Source organism: Triticum aestivum, chromosome 6D (genome assembly GCF_018294505.1).
Source record: "Triticum aestivum cultivar Chinese Spring chromosome 6D, IWGSC CS RefSeq v2.1, whole genome shotgun sequence".
In the NCBI taxonomy this organism is placed as follows: domain Eukaryota; kingdom Viridiplantae; phylum Streptophyta; class Magnoliopsida; order Poales; family Poaceae; genus Triticum; species Triticum aestivum.
The window spans coordinates 4,343,900-4,369,605 of NC_057811.1; the positions used below are offsets into that span (position 1 = coordinate 4,343,900).

The 25,706-nt window shown below is 43.0% G+C and overlaps 1 protein-coding gene across 1 annotated transcript; it reads left to right on the plus strand.

Annotated features, from left to right (window-relative positions):
• The first annotated feature begins 9,571 nt into the window (after window positions 1-9,571).
• On the plus strand, window positions 9,572-22,333 carry LOC123140953 (wall-associated receptor kinase 1-like). The gene is made up of 4 exons (XM_044560211.1): window positions 9,572-9,582; window positions 19,555-20,573; window positions 20,656-20,811; window positions 21,273-22,333. Exons 1-4 carry the CDS (start codon window positions 9,572-9,574, stop codon window positions 22,331-22,333), a joined length of 2,247 nt encoding a protein of 748 aa, XP_044416146.1.
• Window positions 22,334-25,706: the final 3,373 nt, after the last annotated feature.

The window sequence follows — 25,706 nt, forward strand, 5'->3', positions numbered from 1 at the left end:
TAGTGAGGTGTTTACAATGTGTTACTGCATACATGATACATGATATATACTATTGCAAGAGGCCAGTACCTTGAGATAGTGCTTGTAGCATATATGGACTAAACAGGAGGCGGTCACTAGGGACTTTAATCATGGAAAATGGATCGCATTTTAGCCATTGTAATGATGGCATCTTTTGTGTTGTCCACTGTAGTTATATTATATTAGAAAACTAGACGATACCCGGCATGTTGTTGCGGGAATGTTTTGCAATATATTCATAGAGAAATGGTTACGTGTAACATGTATATGTTGTTGCGGGAATTTTTTGTTTGCATGTTGTGGTGGACCTTTCTCCATACATGTTGAATGACGAGGTGGCAAACTTGCATGTTAGAGAAATAAGTTAGTGGTGGCTAGTTCTTTAGATATAGAAGATGTAATTATGTGTGGTAATAATTACTTTTTTTTTCACTCCTTTGGTTCACCACCATTTAGATATAGAAGATACCAGCTCACTTTGGTCTATAGTATAGACTTCGTACCAAAAACCCACCATTTTCCCCTCATAAAGAAAAGAAAAACCCACCATTTTATGGCTTGTAGTGTAACTCGGGCCGCTTGTCGCGATGACGTGGAGGGGGGGGGGGTGACGGATGCCGTTAGACGGCGCGACACACGGCCACTCCCGTTGCCGAGCCCATTTAACAATTTTTATTTTGATTACAACCCGTTTAAATGGGCCGCGCTGGCCACCTGGTCGGGGCGGTTCTTCCCTCGCGATCTCCACGCGCGTTCTATCTATCCACTGCGACCGCCGCCGCCGCCGCCGCCGCCACCGATCTACGTCTTGCCGCCGGTCACGTTACGCCATGGTTTCGTGGAGCGACGAGTCGAGCTCTTCTTCGGATGGCGAATCCGTGACTAGCCTGCAGGTACGCTCCTACTATATAATCTCCAAATAGTGCTAGGCTTAGGGTTAGGGTTCTTCATTTCCGGTATTTAACGCAGGGCGTTGATTTGTGCATTATCTCTGTTGTTTCGTTTAGCTTCCTACGACTATCCCGTGCTATGAATGGAGTGGCATTGCTCACGATCTGTCTTCTCGTTGTCTGCATCGAGAACCTTGTGTCAGGCTAGTTGCTTTTGATTCCTTGGACACTGGCAGACGTTTTCTTGCCGGTGGTCAGAAGGTATGTTGTTCCGTACTGTAAATATATGTTTACATTACCTCGTGCTCGATTTACTTCGCGGTAATCCATTGTTCTGCCCAAAATTGCATACAATTTCAATTAATTTGTGCATTTACAAAGTCCGTATTTATGTTGTTTTTTACGGTCTAATATTTGTTTTAGCACATAATAGCATATACTTGTAGTTAATTGATCCATATATATATATATGTATATCATTGCATGCTACATTTTGTGTTTATATGATTGAGACCATATTTTTAGTGCATTGCATGTAATTGTATTGCATTTGTGCATATATGATTGAGACCATATTTTTTCATACTGTAGGAAGAAGTGAAATGTAACTATGTGGAATGGGTAGATCCGGAGTGGTCAGTGGCTACGAAGTTCTGCCTGAGAGAACTGTGGAGCATGTATGACGAGAAGCTGAGACAGAATATTAAGAATGCTGAAGAAAAATGCATGTTAATTGGAGAAAAGAGGAGGACGGAGGAAGAGCTGAGATTTTTCAAAATGGACTTTGCTAAACTGGTGGCTGATAAGGAGGATGCTCTCACGCAGTTGGGCAATGCAAGATTGTCACTTAGCGATCTCAAAGAGGAGCTGGAGAAGAATAAGATGGCAGACCATGGTTGTGCCAATCTACATCAGGTCCTGTGGGTAAAGGCTGAGAAAGACCGGGACCGGGTGGTGCTAGAGAGAGACCAAGTGATGAGAGAGAGGGACCAGCTGAAGCAAGAGAAGAAAAAACTTGAGTATATTATTGTAGATTTTCTCAAACAGAAACATGGGTACGTTGATAAGATCAAGAAGCTGAAGGAGATTTGTGATGAATTTTAAGTATGTTTTGTGGTTTATTGTTGAACAGAATGATCAAGTCCTATCTGCATTGTGGCCAGTTCATTTGTGTAAGGTCTAAGTATATTATATTAACCAATAAATTATATCACTTTCGAAATAGTTTGCCCTTGTTTGACCTGCATCCTAATGCGGGTTCTCGGCTAAGCACTGAAATTCTTTTGCTTCCACCGGAGCTCTAAATCGTACTGATCAAGGGGGCAAAATAGTAGTTGATCATGTGATTGATGGTGCTACTGATCCTGATCTTCATGATTGAGAAAAGGAAAAGGCTAACAAAAATTCAGCAAAAAAACTGTGCAACGTGATTTCAAGCAACACATAACGCCAAGGGAGTCTGGCACAAGACACGAGGAAGATCCACCTGCGGACGCCGATCCCGAGAGATCCAGCGGCAATCATGCGCACGGGATCCCAAGCGGATCTGCCTACTCCACCAATCGCAGGATCCACGGGTGGCCCGTCTGCGTCCGACACACGGGCTGTCTCCACCGAGCGGTCGGGCGGGACCGGACCTGGCGCGTCCCCCCGCGCCAACTGGCGCTCGTCGACTGGGTCGCCCGCGCGGGGACCGGATCTGTCGTTGTCTCGGGCGCGGGATCCCACACCGGATGGCACGACAGCCGAGATTGATTCTCAGGCAAACAAAAAGGAATTTATCAATTTTTTTTCTTATTGTTGAGTAATGCCAAATCAAATCAAAAAAATATGCAAAAGTAAAAAAGAAATTAATTACTCTTCCATGACAGAAAAGAATGAATACAGCAGCAAAAAACATTAAGGTAGAACAAATGAAGGGAAGCAAAATTTATTGGTACGAAACGTATAGTCTGACTGCATTACACATACACAAGTATGTGTGAGCGACCAAAAATCTACACAAAATCCATGGTATCGTGCTTATTACATGAATGATAGAAAATCAAAGTTTTCCATGCCGGGAAACGTGCTTCCGGACTTAAAACAAAAAGGCCACAAGAGTTCCTAATATATATGCAAACATTAGTCACCGTGCACACGAACATGTCTTTCGTAAGTAGAAAATGATGAACCATAACTCACCCGTCCTCTTGTAGTGGCATGTCGATCTGAGGTATGATAGGCCACTTAGTGACGTCTGGATATTTGCTAGGTGTAATACGGTTTGCCTCTTCCATATCAATTGCTATTGCTAGTCGCTATTTGAAAGAAAGTAGTAGTGAGAAACCATATGACATTTCATATGAAGAATGCTCAATGTTGGGGAGAGTACCAGTGCTTTCACAGTGTCGAGAGAGAACTCGAGAGGATAGAGCGAATCAAAAACTCGGAATTCTTTCTTGAGGTTGTGCATCACCACGGCGATCCAGTGTGTATTGCCGACGTTCAATGGGATAAACGACTAAAATGTGGAACACATTTGTAATCAGATGCAATTATGCTTGTTGAAATGAGTGTTAATGAACTAGTAAGAACATATCGTACCTTATCACCGACGGTATACTCGTCCAGAACCCTACGTACTGCTCCAGCTCTGCTCAGCGCACTATCCATGTTGTATTTCGACGGTTTAGGGTTGTCTCGTGCCTTAGCACGATCAACAAGGTATTTGGACCTCCAGGCTGGACAGAGGTGCCGATCATGACCAATGCGCAGAGCCAAATGTGTCTGATAAGCATCGATAATCTGCGTAAAATAATAGAACATTTTATTTTCATAGGTGACACCTAGATTATGCACTTAAATAGCAGGACATGGTAATAGATCTTACGTCATCCGCCAGCCATGTATGCTCAAGTACCGGTCGTATACTCTCCGCAGTCACAGAGGTGCCACGTTCATTGTAGTAAACTCTTTTTGTCATATTCTTCTCAGATCGAGCAGCTGCCTCCACAAACGTAACAGCAGCATCGATGAGTTCCGGTGTCAAATCGTCCTTAACAGAGCCTTCCATGTCATTGTCACTAAACAGAGCTGCATGATAAATTACGAACGTCACGAACGGTGAGTACATGAAATGGTAGTAAATTAAGCACTAAGATAGCTACTAACGGTACCTCTAGTTGCGGTAGTGTTGCCGGATGGCTTAGTACCGCGAGCGCTTCGCTTGCCGGGCTTGTCAAGTTTAAAGGGGGATTCAAATTTCTTGGGAACAGTCCGTCGGCGCTTCCCGGATATAACATCGTCTTCTTTTGCGGTTGCTGCAGACTTTTTCCCCATGCTCTTACCCACCATCCTGTCGATAGAACTTGCAGAAATGTCAATGGCGGACGATTCTGCTCGAGGAGAATTAACTACAATCCAAGGATTCTCCGGTGTTGCGCTGCACTCATCAGTAGGCTTCGTTGTCTTGTCAACATTTAACTTGGCAGGTGTTTTCTAGTTAACAAAGAAATAATGTGACAGGTTCAGTTAACGAAAATGAAGATGCATAATTGAGATAAATGAAGACAAATAAATGAAAACATACTTCCTCATCATCGTTGTTCTGGTTTACAATAGGCTCGTCAGGCTGTGTCAAATCAATCACCGGCTCTAGACCGTCAGAGTCATCCTTGTACATGATTTTTTTTCTGGCGGACCATTCTCAAAGGAATCCACTTCTAGGTCGGCATCGTTGTTGCCGGAAGCCGCAGCAGCCGCTGGCTTGTACATCACACCATTTTGGTTCAACTTCTCTAACAATCTCTGCATTACATAAAAATATTAATTAATGCCCGCACGGTTTTGCAACTTCAAAAATGTTGTAAACATAGAATTAAGGGTGTGTCACCTCGGCTACTTGTTCCGGTATTTCCTTCATTTGGCTGCGTGTGTAATCCATACACCGCTTCATGATGAGGTTCATCATCTCGTCCGCGTTTGAGGCTAACTTGGACTTCTTTGCCGCACCAACGGCATGCTTCATTTTTGGCTTTTCTGGTTCGGGTACTTTGCGCTCCTGCGCCCTATACTCCTTGGTTATGTTGTCTTCAATCTGCAGGTGAAATACAAGTATATGTGATCAATAAAAATATTAATACAACTAATTATGTTATATAAAAGATTTAAAAAGTACCCAACGTAATGAATTACCTTGATGTTACCACGGCCACGGCCGTGGTCATAATCAAACTTGTCTCTCCTTGAGGCTGCAGCTTCAGTCCAATTCCTCATTAGAGGTTCCATGGACAAGCTAGGATTGAATGCGCATTCACCTTCCAGAGGCTGAACCTTCTCCCAGTACAGGTACTGCATGAATATGAAAAATTACAATTAGTACTATACAGCAGGTAAATTAGCAATCATTTTTTTTGCAATGGTACAAGTCTGAAAGGTGTACCTGCAGGAGAGCTCAGTTCCCTCTCGGCCATTGGCGGAGGTGTTTGCCTTTCCTCACGTTGCGAAGGCAGTCCAGCAGAACCCGGAGGGTGAATGCATTCCAATTAATCTGGGATATACGCTTTACATCGTCCACCAATGCGTAATATTGCTTTGGTACAGTCTTGCTCGACATGGGAGCAAGAATTGTTCCAAGCAACACGAGGACAACTCTCCGAAGGAAATCGTCGTCGGCAGATTTATTTTTTGTGATGTCCACAATCAGATCATCGATGACTATGTTACCTGTGGTCTTGCTCAGGAATTGAGGCGGCACTCGATCTTTAACATCCTCACCTTCCTCACCGAGAATACCTTCTGCCGACAGTCCATGGTTCTCCAAGGCCAAGATGCACTCAATATCCACAGCACCAAGAGACACTTCGCCAACCAAGTCTTGTACAATGAATCCGCCCTTGCTAGGATAAAAAATCTCAACCATGTACCGGATCAACAGTGTACGCATCTTCAGCGAAGGTATCTGAAGCATGCTACGGAGTGGTGTTTCGGCAAGTGCGGCCCGTTGACCGGAAGATAGACCGCAATAAGTTTGCACCATTTTTCAACGGCGCAAACAATTTCTCCGTTGAGTTCATCCATCCTGTTAAAAAATATACCTGGTTATAGTACCATAAATTATGTAATCAACTTTTTTCCTAACATATTGTTGCATAAAACATAATAATGGAATACACTATCCCACAGTAGATAGAAAACTATACAACATAATTTATTCATACTGAAACATTCAGCAGAGACACATGCAACACATAAAATGACAGTTTAACAAGTACTTATTTAACCAATTAGTTTCATAATAAAAAGTAACATAATTTATCTAATCATTTATTTTCATATGGTACTGTACAAATAGATATAAGAATCGGTGACAGTGCCTAATTAATAGTAAATCGAAAATAAAAAAACGAAATTATGCATACTGGAACATGCATCAAACAAACGTGCAACACATACAATATTAGTCGGCGTCTCATAGTTGCAACATGCATGTCTTAGGGCATTGCTATAACTTAAAGTGACTATGCTATAACTAACACTGATTAAAAATTGTTGTTTATTCATCAATCCAACCTACAAGTGAAAGACAACAAACAACATGCAGAAACTAATTTGCAATCGTAGGGCTATCTAATCTAATACACGCACAAACAAATCTAGTGTCATAGGCCTATCTAATCTAATACACGCACAAACAAAAAACATCTACTCCAACAGATGTAATGCGAAGATTATGCGCTAATTAATCTTAGTCATATCGAATCTAACACACGCACAAAGAAAAGCATCATGGATGCGGTACGGTTGCCAACATACTGGATCGCTCGATGAAGATGGAAGTTGTCGGCGTTGTAACATGGACGCAGTTCGTCCACGACGGCCAGCACGCGCTGACGATCTAGATGTTCTCGTCGATCTTGCTGGGGTTGGGCCGATGCTAGGGACGCAACTGTGGTCGACTCGGCGGTAGGAGCCGTCGTAGACGACATGAAAGACAATGCCGAGACTATATAGGAGGAGCAAGATCTCCTAGGTCGTCGTAACCACCAGGGAAAGAACGCCCGTGATCTTTGCCTTCCTTGGTTGAGGAGAGGCAGTACGTGCTCCTAAATTAAAGGGATAGGCTTCCCACGCTCGAGTTTTTTTGTAGATTCCGATCCGGGAATTGTGTAACAAATCGCAGCTGCTCCTCTCTTTGAGCGACGAGGGGCTCGTTTCATGTACTTTTTTTCTTTTCTTTTTCATATTAGAAAATTTTGATATCAAATAATTATTTCAACTCAACCAAATGGCCCCAAATTTTTTTCACATAATGGGATGACCATGGACATCATGCATGCCAATTCTCATCGATTTCCGACACTCGATGCATTTACTAGGATTTTGCCGGCGAAAAGAACCCGAAACGCTGCCCGGACGTGACGCAACGTTCGTTCGGTGTCAGGAATGGCTCACATGTTGCATGGGAGCCTACATTGGGCATCCTCACATGGTGCCAAAGTTTGGTGTCATTTCATGCAGGCCAGCACATAGCACATGTGCAATCACCATCATTCGGGTCTGCCAGAGGGGGAGCCCGAAGGACGTTGTTTTTCTGGACTCAACCAAATGGCCCCAAATTTTTTTCACACAATGGGATGACCATGGACATCATGCAAGCCAGTCTCATCGATTTCCGACACTCGATGCATTTACTAGGATTTTGCCGGCGAAAAGAACCCGAAACGCTGCCCGGACGTGACACAACGTTCGTTCGGTGTCAGGATGGCTCACATGTTGCATGGGGGCCTAGATTAGGCATCCTCACATGGTGCCAAAGTTTGGTGTCATTTCATGCAGGCCAGCACATAGCACATGTGCAATCACCATCATTCGGGTCTGCCGTAGGGGGAGCCCGAAGGACATTGTTTTTCTGTAATCAACCAAATCGCCCCAAATTTTTTTCACACAATGGGATGACCATGGACATCATGCATGCCAATTCTCATCGATTTCCGACACTCGATGTATTTACTAGGATTTTGCCGGCGAAAAGAACCCGAAACGCTGCCCGGACGTGACGCAACGTTCGTTCGGTGTCAGGATGGCTCACATGTTGCATGGGGGCCTACATTGGGCATCCTCACATGGTGCCAAAGTTTGGTGTCATTTCATGCAGGCCCGCACATAGCACATGTGCAATCACCATCATTCGGGTCTGCCGGAGGGGGAGCCCGAAGGACGTTGTTTTTCTGGACTCAACCAAATGGCCCCAAATTGTTTTCACACAATGGGATGACCATGGACATCATGCATGCCAATTCTCATCGATTTCCGACACTCGATGCATTTACTAGGATTTTGCCGGCGAAAAGAACCCGAAACGCTGCCCGGACGTGACGCAATGTTCGTTCGGTATCCGGAATGGCCCAGATGTTGCATGGGGGCCTACATTGGGCATCCACACATGGTGCCAAACTTTGGTGTCATTTCATGCAGGCCAGCACATAGCACATGTGCAATCACCATCATTCGGGTCTGCCGGAGGGGGAGCCCGAAGGACGTTGTTTTTCTAGAGTCAACCAAATGGAATTTTGAAAATAGAATGAAAATTGTATTTAAGAAGTGAAACAGAAGACAACATACATTCATGGAATTTTGATTTTTATAACTATAATAAGAAATAAAATACAAAACATATACTTCAATTTTAAAACTCTAAGAAGAAATAACATAGAAAAATATATTTGATATACCTTTTTTGAAATAGAAAACAGAAAAGATATATTATAATACTTCAATTTTGAATTTTAATAGTGTGAGAATAACTAAAAGAGTAAAAATATATTAGATTTTAAATTATTCTACATATAAAAAGAAAATACATATTTGATTGAATAAGTGAAATACAAGACATTAACTTTTCGTACACATTGAATAACTGAAATATAACACATTGAAGCAGCTCGGTTTTAAATGTGGTAATAATCTGCGCGCGGGTGAGGCTGGCCTTGTTGGGAATCGTAGCATAATTTAAAATTTTCCTACGTTCACCAAGATGCATCTATGGAGTCTACTAGCAACGAGGGGAAAGAAGTGCATCTACATACCCTTGTAGATCACGAGCGGAAGCGTTCCAATGAACGTGGATGACGGAGTCGTACTCGCCGTGATCCAAATCACCGATGACCGAGTGCCGAACGGACGGCACCTCCGCGTTCAACACACGTACGGTGCAGTGACGTCTCCTCCTTCTTGATCCAGCAAGGGGGAAGGAGAGGTTGATGGAGATCCAGCAGCACGACGGTGTGGTGGTGGATGTAGCGGGTCTCCGGCAGGGCTTCGCCAAGCTTCTGCGAGAGAGAGAGAGAGAGGTGTTGCAGGGGAGGAGGGAGGCGCCGAAGGCTGTAGGTTCCTGCCCTCCCTCCCCCCCTTTATATAGGCCCCCTTGGGAGGGGGGGGGGGCAAAACCCATCTAGGGTTGGGGGGGGCGGCCGCCAAGGGGTGGAAAGGGGTGCCTTGCCCCCCAAGGCAAGGGGGAAGCTTCCCCCTAGGGTTCCCAACCCTAGGCGCATGGGGGGAGGCCCAAGGGGGGCGCCCCAGCCCACTAAGGGCTGGTTCCCTTCCACTTTCAGCCCACGGGGCCCTCCGGGACAGGTGGCCCCACCCGGTGGACCCCCGGGACCCTTCCGGTGGTCCCGATGCAATACCGGTAACCCCCGAAACTTCCCCGGTGGCCGAAACTTGACTTCCTATATATAATTCTTCACCTCCGGACCATTCCGGAACCTCTCGTGACGTCCGGGATCTCATCCGGGACTCCGAACAACTTTCGGGTTTCCGCATACATATATCTCTACAACCCTAGCGTCACCGGACCTTAAGTGTGTAGACCCTACGGGTTCGGGAGACATGCAGACATGACCGAGACGCCTCTCCGGTCAATAACCAACAGCGGGATCTGGATACCCATGTTGGCTCCCACATGTTCCACGATGATCTCATCGGATGAACCACGGTGTCGAGGATTCAATCAATCCGTATGCAATTCCCTTTGTCAATCGGTATGTTACTTGCCCGAGATTCGATCGTCGGTATCCCAATACCTTGTTCAATCTCGTTACCGGCAAGTCTCTTTACTCGTACCGCAATGCATGATCCCGTGACTAACGCCTTAGTCACATTGAGCTCATTATGATGATGCATTACCGAGTGGGCCCAGAGATACCTCTCCGTCACACAGAGTGACAAATCCCAGTCTCGATCCGTGCCAACCCAACAGACACTTTCGGAGATACCCGTAGTGCACCTTTATAGTCACCCAGTTACGTTGTGACGTTTGGCACACCCAAAGCACTCCTACGGTATCCGGGAGTTGCACGATCTCATGGTCTAAGGAAAAGATACTTGACATTGGAAAAGCTCTAGCAAACGAAACTACACGATCTTTTATGCTATGCTTAGGATTGGGTCTTGTCCATCACATCATTCTCCTAATGATGTGATCCCGTTATCAATGACATCCAATGTCCATAGTCAGGAAACCATGACTATCTGTTGATCAACGAGCTAGTCAACTAGAGGCTTACTAGGGACAGGTTGTGGTCTATGTATTCACACATGTATTACGATTTCCGGACAATACAATTATAGCATGAATAATAGACAATTACCATGAACAAAGAAATATAATAATAACCATTTATTATTGCCTCTAGGGCATATTTCCAACAGGCCTGGGACGGCCCACCCGAATTAGGCCCAAGCGAGCGTCGCGCCGGGCACATCCCAGCGGTGCTGGGAGTTTAGTCCCACCTCGCCAAGCAAGGGGAGCTCGCACCGGTTTATATACCGGGCTGAGCTTCCCTTTTCAAGTTCCTTTCTAAAGCGGGCAGCACATTGCCTAACCCTGTCCGTCCCTGCCCAGTGGGGCCTACTAGCTGCCTATTATCACAATCTGGCAGGCCTGCATCCTGGCCCATTAAATGATTGGGTTGCTCGTCGTATGCTGGCCGTTGAATTGTGAAGTATGCAGCTAGTAGGCTGGCTTTTTTTGTCATATTTCACTTTTTGCATTTGTCACCATTATTTGTTGTTCTTCAAATCACCTCATAAAAGAATATAACACAACAATTTTTCGCACATTCATGAATTTTCTAACTGTCAGAACAAATAATACAGAAAAATATATATGTGATTCAAAATTATTTCAAAGATAAAACTAAAAATAAATATTTTAATTAACAAGTGGAATGAAAGAGAATGTATTATCTTGCATAATTTGAATTGTAAAACCGTCTGAATTAATGAAAGAGGAAAAATAGATTTGATTTTCAAATATTTGAAATATATATAAGAAATGAAATACGTAAACATCATGGCAATGCACACATTTCCATTGCAACCAGTAATTTAGGCTAACTAGGATTGTTTTCAAACACAAATGTGAGATTATGATAACCTTGCAGGGTTAAGCTATGTATTTGAATCTAGAACCAAATTAACGCAACCTTAGAGTCGAAGAACTGGCTGATCCATATATCAATAATAATGCTCTATTTTCACTTCAAGCCAGCATAAACCTATATAACCAAAAGCCAGCATGGCCTGCAGTCTACCTAACCCATCATCCTAGGCTTACAAAGTTCATGAGCACCGCAAAATAACAGCAACAACTACTAAAACATCACAACAAAGTAAAGGCCACATCTTCAGCAGGAAGTAGAGTCTTCTTTTTTATCCTTCTAGTCTTGTCACGTTGATTCTCCACCCCTGCTTCGCTGTGTACAATTCACTTGCTACTCGCGCTAGCAGTCTTGCTCCCACATCCAGCACCTTTTTTGTGGCTCCTTTGTCTGCAAAATAGATCAATCAACAATCCAATGGCTCATTAGTTTGATTATAGAGAAAGTAGAAATTGGATTATTTTTGAAAATAAAAGGATAACATATGCATTACATTAACAACTGCATTACAACTTAACAGTCTGAACACATCACATTTGCACTACATAAACTTCATCAGTACATAACTTAACACTTACTGCAGTTCTCTGGGTTTGGTAGCATGGTACTATATGAACCAACGTATTAAAAACTACAGTATTCTTGCGTATACATATGAGATAACATGGTTTGACTAAAACAGAGATTTTTGGAGTATTCACAATAGACACAACTGTTTGGTATGCTGTAAATTGTGCTGCCTAGCCATTGCATTTAAGCACTCACAAACTCTGTTTTTTTAAAGAGGCTACATTTTTCATGCAGAGAAATAACTATAGTTTTCCCAATACTGCAGTACTAAAATCACATTTATTAGGGGCAACCAAACAGCTCACTGTAAATAAAACTAACATAATCTCAAATACTGATGTATTCTCAAAGAACTTAGAACATAGTATGCTATCAAACGGGTCCAAACTGACTCACACAGATAGACTAACTGAAGACACTGACATGCCATCACTCTGTTTTCTTGTCCTTCAACTTGTTGATGCGCTCTGAGTGACGAATGCCCATACGGATGTAGGTCTCCGCTTCAATCGGCATGGTCCTGTCTCCGAGCTGCGGGATCCCTGGCCCCACAATCTACACGTCCGCCGGCTGCTCCTGGAAAACATCATCCTGCTCCTCCTCTCCAGCACTGTCTTCCAGCAGCAGAACAACCTCCTCTTCCCCGCTCTCATCCTTGCTCTACTCCACATCTTCGCTATCACTCTCATCCTCGCTATGCTCCACATCTTCACTATCACTGTCATCCTTGCTCTGCTCCACATCACTGTCAGAGTGAACATTGGACTGATCAACCGGAGCAGGCACCGCGAGCAACACTCTGACAAGATCTGGCACTGGAATAGGAGGGGCGCGGCGGCGGGAGCGGTACATGTACCACCTCGCACGCTGACGCGGATCCAGGGAGTTCTCCGCTTCGTTCATAGCCCAGAGGAAAACCTGGACTGGAACAACTCCTCGAGCAGGACCAAACAACGATTTCTTCTCATTGCCCGTAAGCACTTTGATGAGACCCCTACCATGGTCGATGAACATCTGCAAGCTGGGAAACCAGCTGCAGATCTCCTCCACATTCGCCCTCTTCTCCAGATCGCCCTGACAGAACTTCCCAACTGCCTCCTCCCACTTTTCTTGAGCGCGGCGGCAATCACTTGCCGACCGCGACCTCCTTCCCTTCTTGGCCCCCATCGCCGGCGACGCCAGATGTGAGATTTGAGCTCACGGAGTGAATGGGGAACAGAAGCAAAGACCTAGGGTTCGTATCCGCCAGATGAAATGGGGAATTTTTTCCCTCTCCAGCTGATAACCACGTGTGAGGCCAGCCTGGTACGGCCCACCCAAATTAGGCCCAAATCAAAGCCGCGGCGGGCACTGTCTCGGGGTGGTGGGAGTTTAGTCCCACCTCGCCAACGGAGAGGAGCTCGCACCGGTTTATAAACCCACCTGAGCTAATCATCTCAAGTTCCTATCTAAAGCAGGCAGCTCATTGCCTAACCAGTCTCTCTCTGCCCCGTTGGGCCTACCGGCAACTTATATACATTCACCGCGGGCCTGCATCCTGGCCCAATGGGTTACTAGTCGTATGTAGGCCGTGGGGTTTCATATAAATACTGTTTGTAGGCTGGCATTTTTTTATTATTTATTTAATTTTTTTGCATATGTCACATGTCTAATTTTTTGCATATGTCACATGTCAAATTTTGCAAACAAGTTTGAATCATTAAATTTTCAAATTTCAAATTAAATATAAATTTTAAAAATATTAAAAATATTTGGACCAAACATTTCCACCATGTGAGGATACCCAAAGTAAATTTTTAAATTTGTATTCAATTTTTTCGCATATGTCAATTGTCTAATTTTCCACACAAGTTTTAAACAAAATATGTCACATGTCTAATTTTTTGCATATGTCACATGTCAAATTTTGCACACATGTTAGGACCACCTCCAAATCACCTCAAATTTGGCACACATAATATCTTGCACAAAAAAAGCTTGGTTTCCAAAGTTTTAAATTTTTTCTATTTTTTTGAATTTATAATGACCTCTAGACTGACTGGTCAAAACATCGGTCTATACCTCAAGGGGGCATTGTAAAGTATTGTTTTTCCAAATTTTCTTTCATAGCCATGTTTGGCACATGTGGGTCACCATGTACAAGAAAATTTGGGTGATTTGGAGGTGGTGGAAAAAATCACGTATGTTCAAAAACTGGCTTAAGTAAGACCAAATGGCCCCTCTGGAATGTGATGATTTTTTCGACCACCTCCAAATCACCTCAATTTTAGCACACATGATCTCTTGCACAAACAAAGCTAGTTTTCCAAGGTTTTAAATTTTTTTGAATTTTTTATTAGTTTATAATGCCCTCTAGACTGACTGGTCAAACATCGGTCTATACCTCAAGGGGGCATTGTAAAGTATTATTTTTCCAAATTTTCTTTCATAGCCATGTTTGGCACATGTGGGTCACCATGTAAAAGAAAATTTGGGTGATTTGGAGGTGGTGGAAAAAATCACGTATGTTCAAAAACTGGCTTAAGTTACACCAAATGGCCCCTCCGGAATGCGATGATTTTTTCGACCACCTCCAAATCACCTCAATTTTTGCACACATGATCTCTTGCACAAACAAAGCTAGTTTTCCAAGGTATTAATTTTTTTTGAATTTTTTATTAATTTATAATGCCCTCTAGACTGACTGGTCAAACCATCGGTCTATACCTCAAGGGGGCATTGTAAAGTATTATTTTTCCAAATTTTCTTTCATAGCCATGTTTGGCACATGTGGGTCACCATGTACAAGAAAATTTGGGTGATTTGGAGGTGGTGGAAAAAATCACGTATGTTCAAAAACTGGCTTAAGTTAGACCAAATGGCCCCTCCGGAATGCGATGATTTTTTCGACCTCCTCCAAATCACCTCAATTTTGGCACACATGATCTCTTGCACAAACAAAGCTAGTTTTCCAAGGTTTTATATTTTTTTGAATTTTTTATTAATTTATAATGCCCTCTAGACTGACTGGTCAAAACATCGGTCTATACCTCAAGGGGGCATTGTAAAGTATTATTTTTTCCAAATTTTCTTTCATAGCCATGTTTGGCACATGTGGGTCACCATGTACAAGAAAATTTGGGTCACAATTTTTGAATTTTTTCTGAATTTTTTATGCCCTGCCCAATGCCGGTTCGAAACATGCGGCTTCACGGAGCCACTATAAATTGTACAAAAGGAGATCTTTCATATTACAAATAATCAACTTGCATTTCATGAAAAAACTCCTTCATATTACAAATAATCATTACACCTTTATTCAAATGTTGTTTTTTGCACACACACACACACTATCTTTAACTACTTTTTTATTAGTATTTGATGAAATGATGGAATATGTGCTCAGTTATTGGAATATTTGATCATATGGTGGAGTATTTGCTATTTTTGCTTACTCAAATGAAGGAAAGATGTCATATGTGTGGATGAACAATTTCCACTTACTTCACTAAACAACATTAATTAACTTAACGCAAAGTTTTACATTTGGTCCGATTTGCTTATGGGCAGAGCATGTTGCACATGGCCACAGCATGGGAATTTATTGCACCATTGCCACAGCATGTTCCACATGGCCACAGCATGGGAAGTGTTTGCAGCATGCCTGATCAGTGAAGCAACACTGATGCGGCATGTCTGATCATTGCAGCAGCTAAATTCAAGCAAATCATACATCTAAGGAACCATACATCTAAGGAACCATACTGGCAAATTTAAGGGACACAAATATAGATAGCAATATATATTACTACCATAGACAGCAGCATCCACACAGCACACTTGCTGATGCAGACCACTAGCATATTAGATATGTTTAGACCACACATCACAGTACTACACTTAGATAAAGTTCATACTAAATTACCACTAAAAGTTTCCACCATCAGAATACCACATAAATTTCACCAAAAGGACTGAGCCTTCCTCCATCATACGACAACCAGGGTCTAGGGCAACTACATGTTAAGGTTTCTCAGGACCTTGTGGAGGGCAGAATGTTGAGCCCTGATCTTGTACTCATCACTGCTGATGGATGTAGCCCGACAATGTTCCATCAGATGCTCCAGCAACCCAGACCTGGGCTTGGGCCTGCTGCAGTAGGGGCACCGGTACTTGTCCGTCCTCCAATTTTAGTACATAGCAGATCCTTGGGCCCTGATCTTTGCACCACCTTCTCTTCAAAGGACTCGACGTTCCCCTCGACCACATCATCTCCAGATTGATACTGCACACATTAATGACTGACATTAATACATTATGCATTCAAATACTATAAACATCTAACACTAAGTCAATGCACAAATAACATTTCAGCTAGGCCTTACCTCGTACGGCTCATCCTCATCACTGTCATAAGGGTAGTAGCCAGATGAGTCCCACTTCCTCTTGTTGCCAACAAGATCCTCCTTCTGCTATATTGTCAACCAAGCAAGTCATTTACAAGGAATTGAATTGCAGTTCAAATAATGTCATTACAAACAAGTTGATTTTGCATAATGATGGAAAGCTCCTAACTATATTGAAAAGGTGCACAGGTTACACATGGTATGTACATTTCAACAACTAATTCATAGACTATATATGAAGCTATATAGATACTAAACAATTGGGTTATGAACATACAAGTTCATTCATATGGACATACAAATTCAGATTTTGCTTTTGAACATGCATATGAAGGTATAAATGAATATCATTCCTCTCTTATTAACCAATGAGATAGCAGTTTTTGACAGACAATGCAAATAGGACCTTTATATATAACTTCACAAACATGTCAGGTTTTCATTTCATTTGTAAATATTAATAAATATTTAGTTCAGAGCAGTTCTCAATGATCACTCATATGTCAGAATAAGTGAAATGGTGAAGCCTAACTCCTACATCTAATTAAAATACCCTAACTCCAGCATCTAATTAAAAACACTAACTCCTAGATCCACTGGAACATTGAATCACAAAATTTACTTACATATATCATTGGATATAAATGAATCCACTACAAATAACACTAACTCATACATCTTATTAAAATATACTAACTCTTACTTGTACTGCATCATTCAGTCACACCATTTAATTACATTTATCTCTGCCTATAAATGAATCCAATACAAAAGAAACCTAACTAAACATCTAATTAAGAAACACTAACTAGTACATCTACTACATCATTCAATCACAGAATCTATATAACTGTCTATAAATGAATAATACAAATAAACCTTAACTAACCAACTAATTAAAAAACCATAACTACTACATCTACTAGATGATTCAATCATAGATCCTACATATAACTGGCTATAAATGAATCCAATACAAGAAAACCCTAACTAAAAATCTAATTAAAAAACCCTAACTACTACATCTACTGGATGATTCAATCACAGATTCTATATATAACTGTCTATAAATGAATCCAATACAAATAAACCTTAACTAATCAACTAATTAAAAACCATAACTACTACATCTACTGGATGTGATTCAATCACAAATTCTACTTATCAGTGGCTCTAATTGAATCGAATACAAAAAATCCCCAACTAAACATCTAATTAAAAAACCTAACTACTACATCTACTGGATGTGATTCATTCACACATTCTACATATCAGAGGCTATAAATGAATCCAATACAAAGAAACCTAATTAAACATCTAATTAAGAAACCTTAACTAGTACATCTACTGGATGTGATTCAGTCACAGATACAACATATGAGTGGCTCTAATTCAATCCAATACAAAAAATCCCCAACTTAACATCTCATTAAAAAACCCTAACTACTTGATCTACTGGATGCTTCAATCACAGAATCCAAACTTAACCTTCACTATAAATCAATCAAACATCTAAAAACCCTAACTATCAGAAGAGGATGCAGCAACTAGCAACAACAAAAAACCCTAACACCTAAATCTACTGCTTAACGGGGGTAACTAGCAATGCAGGGGACTGCTGGCAAGGATTACCTGCAGGTCCACGTGCTTGCCGCCGGCCTCCGCAGGTCCATCAGACGGGCCGCTCGACGCCGTCACGCCAAGCACCGGCACGGCTGAGTCCGCCACGACCACCTTCTTCTCCTCCAGATCCGCCGCTACAGCGACTGATCCAGCGTGTGGGGATGCAGCACCTCCTGCACCCGCACCGCCGACGAGGGTCTGCACGGCATCTGCCACGGTCTCCGCGCCCGTCTTCTGCAGATCTCCGCCCGCGACGGCGGCTTCGCCACGGCCTTGCTCCATCCGAGCTAGAAGCAAGCAGGAGAAGAGAGGGAGGCGGCGGTGGTGAGCGAGCAGGTGGGGTGGCCGGTGAGGGAGACGATGAGGCAGAGCAGAGAGGAGGGAGAGGGAGGCGATTTGGGGGAAATGGGGTGGGCGATGCGGCCGGTGCCCGTTCGCCTCCTCTTATACTAGGGGCCTTTTTTGGAAACTATCCACGCACACGTGCACGCGCACGTCCGCGGGGAAACGCAACCGCCAGCGTATAATACACGTACACGCCCGGCGTACAATAGTACACGGGCCGGCGCGGGCTCATACAGGGCTCTATGACTGGTCTACGCGCGCTCTACACCCACCTGAAATGAGCATCGTGGCCCTAGTTACGAACCGCCATCGACGCATCTGGACCGTCCTTGTGTTTTTCCCACTCGCGTTCAGCCTAGGGGGGAGCACCGGAGCAGAAACGGTTCCTACTGATGGTTAGACAAAACCATGAAGATGCAAAAATGGAAAGAAATCTGAGAAAATATTTAGGTAACTACTGAAAAAAGTAAACGTGAGAGAAAAAAATAACAAGTCGGCGGACAAAATCCCTTTGGTCATCTGTGGCTCGAAAGGACAGGTGGATCTCTTGTAACCCAGCTTTTTGGCTTGAGGTGGAAATAATAAAAATTCGAAGTTGACCAAATGTAGCTTTCAGGCGTGGTCCAAAGTAAAATGGGAGTACCTAGAACTCATCTAGATGAGACGTAATTTGGTTTCATTCATCTGGAAAACAAAAACGGATACAACCACGTCAGCACACACGCATCTTATAGCATCACATCCAATGGCTATAAAAGGTGAATGAGACCAAATTAAATCTCATCCAGATGAGTTCTAGCAAAACTGAAGTAAAATAGAGCATGGCTTGCGTCTACAGATATATAAATGGATATTTCATTGTGGCGGCTGTTTGTAGATATAAATGGCCGGTCAATGTTGAGGCCGGATGCAAATAATCGAAAGCTAATGGGTGGCAGCTAGCACGCACATGAGCGAATACTCTGCTTGAGGGTTGCATGATGCATGCATGAGGGGAAATACTACGAGGAAACAAAGTGGTTGACTTAGACTAATAGGCATGATTACAGCATCTGCCTATCGACAGCTCCGGTGGTTGACTTACATTAATAACAGGAAAGTTGCAGCCACGCAAATTGAGTGCAGCTGTTCACGAGGGCCCGATAAACCCGAATGGAGGGAGTATATAATACGTGAGAGAGGGTGTGCAGATGCAGCTCGCTCAACTAATATAAGTTGATTCCTTTGGCATTCATTCATCCCATCACTAGCTCGTCCCATTTTATCATACCCCCCATAGAGCAGGTAGTAATAGAGCACCATGAGCACGCCCAGCTTGCATTTCCATCCCCATAAGCTGTTGCTGCCGCTGCTGAGGCCGCCGCCAGTGATCCTACTAGTCATCCTTGCCGCCGCGGCTGATGGGCAGCGTCCGGGTTGCCCCGACAAGTGCGGCGACATCGACATCGCCTTCCCGTTTGGCATCGGCCCCGACTGCTTCCGCGGTGGCTTCGAGGTCTTGTGCAACCACTCCTACAATCCCCCTCGCGCCTTCCTTGCTGAGAGCACAATAAAGAGCAAGGTGTACCACTACGGCACGGTCCTGAGCGAGGGTCCTCAGAATTCGTCATGGCCGCTGGAGCTGCAGAGCATATCAGTCGCCACGGGCGAGGCACGAGTGTACGCCCCGATCTTGTACCACTGCAGCACAAATCGCACAAATGACCCAAATCAAACCGGGGGCTTCATGTCCACGGAACATGTTCTGACGCTCTACGACACGCCGTTCACCGTGTCGTTGACGCGTAATGTTCTCATCGGCATCGGCTTGGATGTCCAAGCTTTTCTGAGTTACGCGCCGGGGGGCTACACCTCCCATGGTAGCTTGGATTGCGACGCAAAAGATTCCCTGGACAGCAGGGCCAGGCTTGGTGCGAGGAACGGGACGTGCAATGGGCGGGGCTGCTGCCAGGCCACCCTTGTGGCCGACGACGGCGGCAAGCATTTCAACTTGGAGGTCCGCGCCCACCACTCCAGCAGCACACTGAAAACCAACCCATGCGGCTACGGTATGCTCGTGGAGCAGTCAGGGTACAACTTCTCTACCATGGACATGCTGGGCAACAAGACGCTGCTCAAAAGTTTCCCTCGGGGCGTCGCCCTCTCGCTCGATTTCGCCATCCAGAGTAACCGGGGGTGTCCGCCGCCTCCGGACTCCGCCTGCGTCAGTGGCAACAGCTCTTGTGCCATCGGACCATTTACATATACTCCTGGGTATTTCTGCAAGTGCTGGGACCATTACAATGGCAACCCATACGTCCCTAACGGATGCCAAGGTACGTACATCTGAATACATACATACATACAAGAAATTGTTCTTATCAATTCGTTAACTCCGCCAATTGTTGATTCTTTTAGACATTGATGAGTGCCTCGAAAATCCCTGCTCAAATGGCGGGATATGCAAAAACAAGCCTGGAGGCTATGACTGTCCATGCAAAGTCGGAATGAAAGATGACGGCAAAGGGGGAACCTGCACAGATATATTTCCTCTAGCCGCAAAGGTTACCGTGGGTAAGCTACTACGGCACACTGCTGACCGCACTAACATGTATTCTCCTGTTGCCAATCTAAATCATGAATATAGAACCACATGTATGACATAGGAACTGCATGCTTGTAAATCTCGCGATGGATACAAGACACATATATAATTGTTTCAAAGGATTTGAATCATTCAGATACTGCTTAATCTCTACGCATATATAATTGTTTCAAAGGATTTCAATCATTCATTTGTATATTTCTTAATCTCTATGAATGTCTTGAATGAGTTCCGACCTACATGATTTCCCTGGAGTTTCAACCAGTTGGAGAGGTCTCAAATATGTTCTTCTTCTGATAATTCTAATGGTCATTTCTTTTAGATTCCGAGTACATGAACACACTTTTTACGTCTTCTACTAAACGTTACTGCTAGATCTGTAATTGTGCATTTAATGATATGAACCAAGTTCTTCTATTTGTCCATCTAGGTGTAATAGGTGGTATTCTTCTCATGGCGGTTCTATCATTTATTGGTATTCTTCACAAAGAGAAAAAGAAGACGAAAGAATTTTACGAAAAAAATGGCGGCCCTATATTAGAGCAGGCAAATACCATTAAACTTTTCAAAAAGGGGGAGCTCAAGCCACTTTTAAAGAATAGCAACTTAATTGGAAAAGGCTGCTTCGGTGAAGTGTACAAGGGGCTTCTTGACGATAAAGAAGTTGCAATAAAGAAGCCAATCAATGGTAGTGTGCTAGAGAGTGAACAATTTGCAAATGAAGTCATCATCCAATCTCGAGTCATCCACAAGAACATTGTTAGGCTCATTGGTTGTTGCCTTGAAGTTGATGCCCCCATGCTGGTCTATGAGTTTATCTCGCAAGGTAGCCTTGATGATATTCTTCACCGCAACAATAACAAGGTGGCCCTCAACTTGGATACACGTTTAAATATTGCCGCACTGTCGGCGGATGGTCTAGCTTATATGCACTCACAAGCAAACACTAGAATTCTACACGGTGATGTCAAACCAGCAAATATACTCTTGGATGATAAATTTGCGCCCAAAATTTCAGACTTCGGCATATCTAGATTGCTTGCGAGAGACAAGGAACACACTGCATCAGTCATCGGCGACAAGAATTATATGGATCCGGTATATCTACAAGAAGGCCTACTCACTGAAAAAAGTGACGTCTACAGTTTTGGAGTTGTGATCCTGGAGCTTATTAGCAGCAGGAGGGCCATACATTCTGAGAATGATAGCTTGGTAAAGAGCTTTCTTGATGCCCATAAGAAACAGGAGAAATCAACTGAGCTTTTTGACAAGGAAATTGCAACGGCAGAAGGTTTAGAGCTTCTTGATAATCTAGCAGGTATGGCAATGGAATGCCTGAGCCTTGATGTAGATAAAAGACCAACGATGATGGAGGTAGCTCAGCGACTACACATACTGAGTCGATCCAGTAAGGTGCAAGATGTTTGTCACGAAGTAATTTTTGACAAAAGTAATGCCAAAAACATGAGCAGTGGAGGTCTCCTTGGTTAGGAGAAGATTTGTGACTGTGTTTCTAAGGTGGCTGAATGTTTGTATGCCGCATTTGTAACCATGTTTCCAAGGTGGCACTACGTTTGTATGCCACATTTGTAACCGTGTGTCAAAGCACTACATTTTCTTACCAAATTTGTAACTGTGTTACAGATAATAGGTCATGTTTCGTTGCACCTGCAGAGTTTCAATGTGCTTTACAGGCTGTATGAATAACCTTTACCTCATTTTGCCGCTCTCTTTCCCTCACCTCTCAAATGTCGCAAAAATTGTATGCTCACCATCCTGTTCTGTAGACATTGAACCTCATCTAATCAGGAGATGCTGTCTTTGTATGCTTGAGATTATATACATGCATCATCTCTTAGATTGGAAAGGGCCCTGCTAGCATAGCAATTGAATGGCCCTGCACGCGCCGTTGATGTTGGCAGCTCCGCCCGTTGAAAAAGGGTCGTCTGATTGCAGGTCGCCGACGTTGATGTCGGCATGTTCGTAGAAGTGCACGTCGGCGCTCACTGCGCCACCATGTGCAGTTTTCCAGTGGTTACGTGCACCACCATGGTTGCAGCGCCGCTATCCTTGAGATTGAAGCCTTCATCTACGTGGATGTACGTTATCACCACGTATGGAAACAACGGATCAGAAATCTTCCTTGAACCTTTGTTTGCAAAATCTCCCAACTCTACACCTTTACATTCTTGCACGTGCATGTTCTTCAGTTTTCGCTGCTCACTCTCAAGAAATGGATGTGTCGGGTGTTTCCTTTATATTCTAGCTTGTTCCAAAATCTGCCTAAAAATTATGAAACATTAAAATTAGTAATTGGACCTTGCTACAGTCTATTCAATCCCCCCCCTCTAGACTACCCTTCAGATCCCACACCAGGTCACCGGCATCGTCGGGGTTGGCATTATCACCGTTATTCCTATTGTCATTATTGTTGCCGTTGCGGTTATCGTTGCCTCCATCTCCGCCATTGGTGTTATCCGCAGCACTGTTTCGCGGGGTGTCCACCTTGTAGATGTCGTAGGTGGAAGTTGTCGCCCCCCTGCATGTGGATGCGTCGGCTGTCGGCGGGCTTCCCTAGGACTCTCTGGCACTAGTAGAAAACAGGGCACTTGTGTCGGTTCCAGAGGGCCTTTAGTGCCGGTTCTGCAACCAGGACAAAACGATCGGGACTAAAGCCCCTCAATTTTAGTCCCGGTTGGCTTACGAACCGGGACTAAAGGAGCTCCACGTGGCCGCTGTGGGGCGCCCAGGGAGGAGGACCTTTAGTCCCGGTGGTAACACCGACCGGGACTAAAAGGCAGCCACGCGTCAGCAGCTCCCGGTCCCTGTTTTTTTAAAGGTGGGGTTTAGGGGTTTTGGAGGGTTTAGGGGTTTCATATTGTGTTAGCTAGCTACTACATAGAGAGAGAAGTGACCTCTCTTTCTTCGTGCTTGGTCGACGCTAACTACTACATATAGAGAGAACTCGACGCTAGCTAGTAAGCAATGAAGGAACCATTAGTTACACAACATCGTCATGCATGATCAATATATAGAGAGAAGTGACCTCTCTTTCTCCGTGCTTGTTGGTCGAACAACAAGTTTTCGTATATCTATTCGACGCTACTATATATAGTACACATTGATGCATATATACAATATAACATTTCTTACGATCCCTAACATCATCGACGACTGACCAAAATCGGTTTGCAATTCCTAATGGCATTCTCGGTCTTTAGGAATGACGTGGTCAACAAAGAATCCCGTCAATTCCTCTTGAATTGCGTGTAGGCGATCAGTCGGTAGGAGTTCGTCCCACTTCTGCTAGCTCTAATTTAAAGAAGGGGGTCATAATATATATATATATATATATATATATATATATATATATATATATATATATATATATATATATATATATATATATATAGACACACACACACACCTAGGTGCCTGGGCACCTAGCTCCCAATATAGCAGGTCATTTTTGTATTGCATGATGTAAAATCCATGACACTGACTTTCCAAATTTCGTTTGCATGCATGCACTACAACCATCAAAGGTCAATGATTGCTTTCCAAAAAATTAATATACTACTGGTTTCCTAATACAATTCCTTTCAAAACAAAAAGGGTATGTATATACACTCTTATTTTTAAGGTATCAGATATGACAAATAATACAAAACGTCATCCCAAAGGTTTGTGAGTACATTAAGGATGTTCTTGTGCATTTTTCTAAAGTTTAAGGCCGGGTCACACTTTTAGCGGCTAATATTTCTATACAAATTAAGGTGACCAAATAATATAAAATGTGATCCTAATTATTTTTTAACTTGTACGAATATGTGATACCCATGCATGATTTTTTTTCCTACGTGCATATACCCACCTACGATTCTTTTTAGTTTTAGGAATGTATGTTACATATACCCACATATGATCCTATGTATTTATTATATCAGGTTATATCCTCATAAATTTCATGTTGAGGTATGTAAATACGATGAGTATGCACGTACAAGAAAATATATTGCATACTCTGGGTATATACATACACAAAAATCTAATGGATACGTACTAAATAAGTGAATCCATACATACCTAATCTAATGGGTATGTACTAAATATTCTGGGTATATAATGTGTTACGTACTAAATATTCTGGGTATATACGTACACCAAAAATATAATGCCTTGCGTACTAAATATTCTAGGTATATACATAGACAAAATATAATATGCTTATGTACTAAATATTATGGGTACATACGTATAAAATCTAATGGGTACATATTAATAAAATGAATTCATGCATACCTAATTCATACATATATGAATTAAATATCCATAAACCTAATGTGTAGTATTTTTTCCTTCTAAAGATATGTTACCATGCATAACGTGTTTAATGACATCCATTGAATGATACACATCATAATTCTTTCCAACTTTAATTGTTTCAGCATAGGCAATTACTGATCGATTGGGAGTTACCTTTTATACCTAACACAATAGCACACATCTAAATGCAATCTAATGGTGGAAAGGCAAGGAGCCTGGGCACCTAGGTGCCCCAAATGGTCTTTTATCTTCAAATTGGTGATGATAAAATAAAATTATGAATATTGTTACGTACTTCAAATTGTTGTTTAATGAAGCCCCTCTCAGTGGTCTTTTGGCTAATGAACTCACTAACGTAGTATCCACATAAATCATTTTCAGGTTGCTGCCACATGCACTTTACGAGAATAGAGTTCAGTCAAAATGATAATCAACAATGATAATGGTATTGAAACTAGAATCAATGAGAGATGCGCGGAACTAGCTAGTACTACTTACTCTGGGTTGTGTAAATCGTAGCTCCAGTTTTGATTCACCC

What these genes read in the sequence shown, in the direction of transcription:
- LOC123140953 (XM_044560211.1), top strand. An exon ending in CGTCCCTAACGGATGCCAAG is followed by an intron (nt 20,574 to 20,655) that starts GTACGTACATCT and finishes TGATTCTTTTAG; the next exon opens with ACATTGATGAGTGCCTCGAA. An exon ending in AGCCGCAAAGGTTACCGTGG is followed by an intron (nt 20,812 to 21,272) that starts GTAAGCTACTAC and finishes TTGTCCATCTAG; the next exon opens with GTGTAATAGGTGGTATTCTT.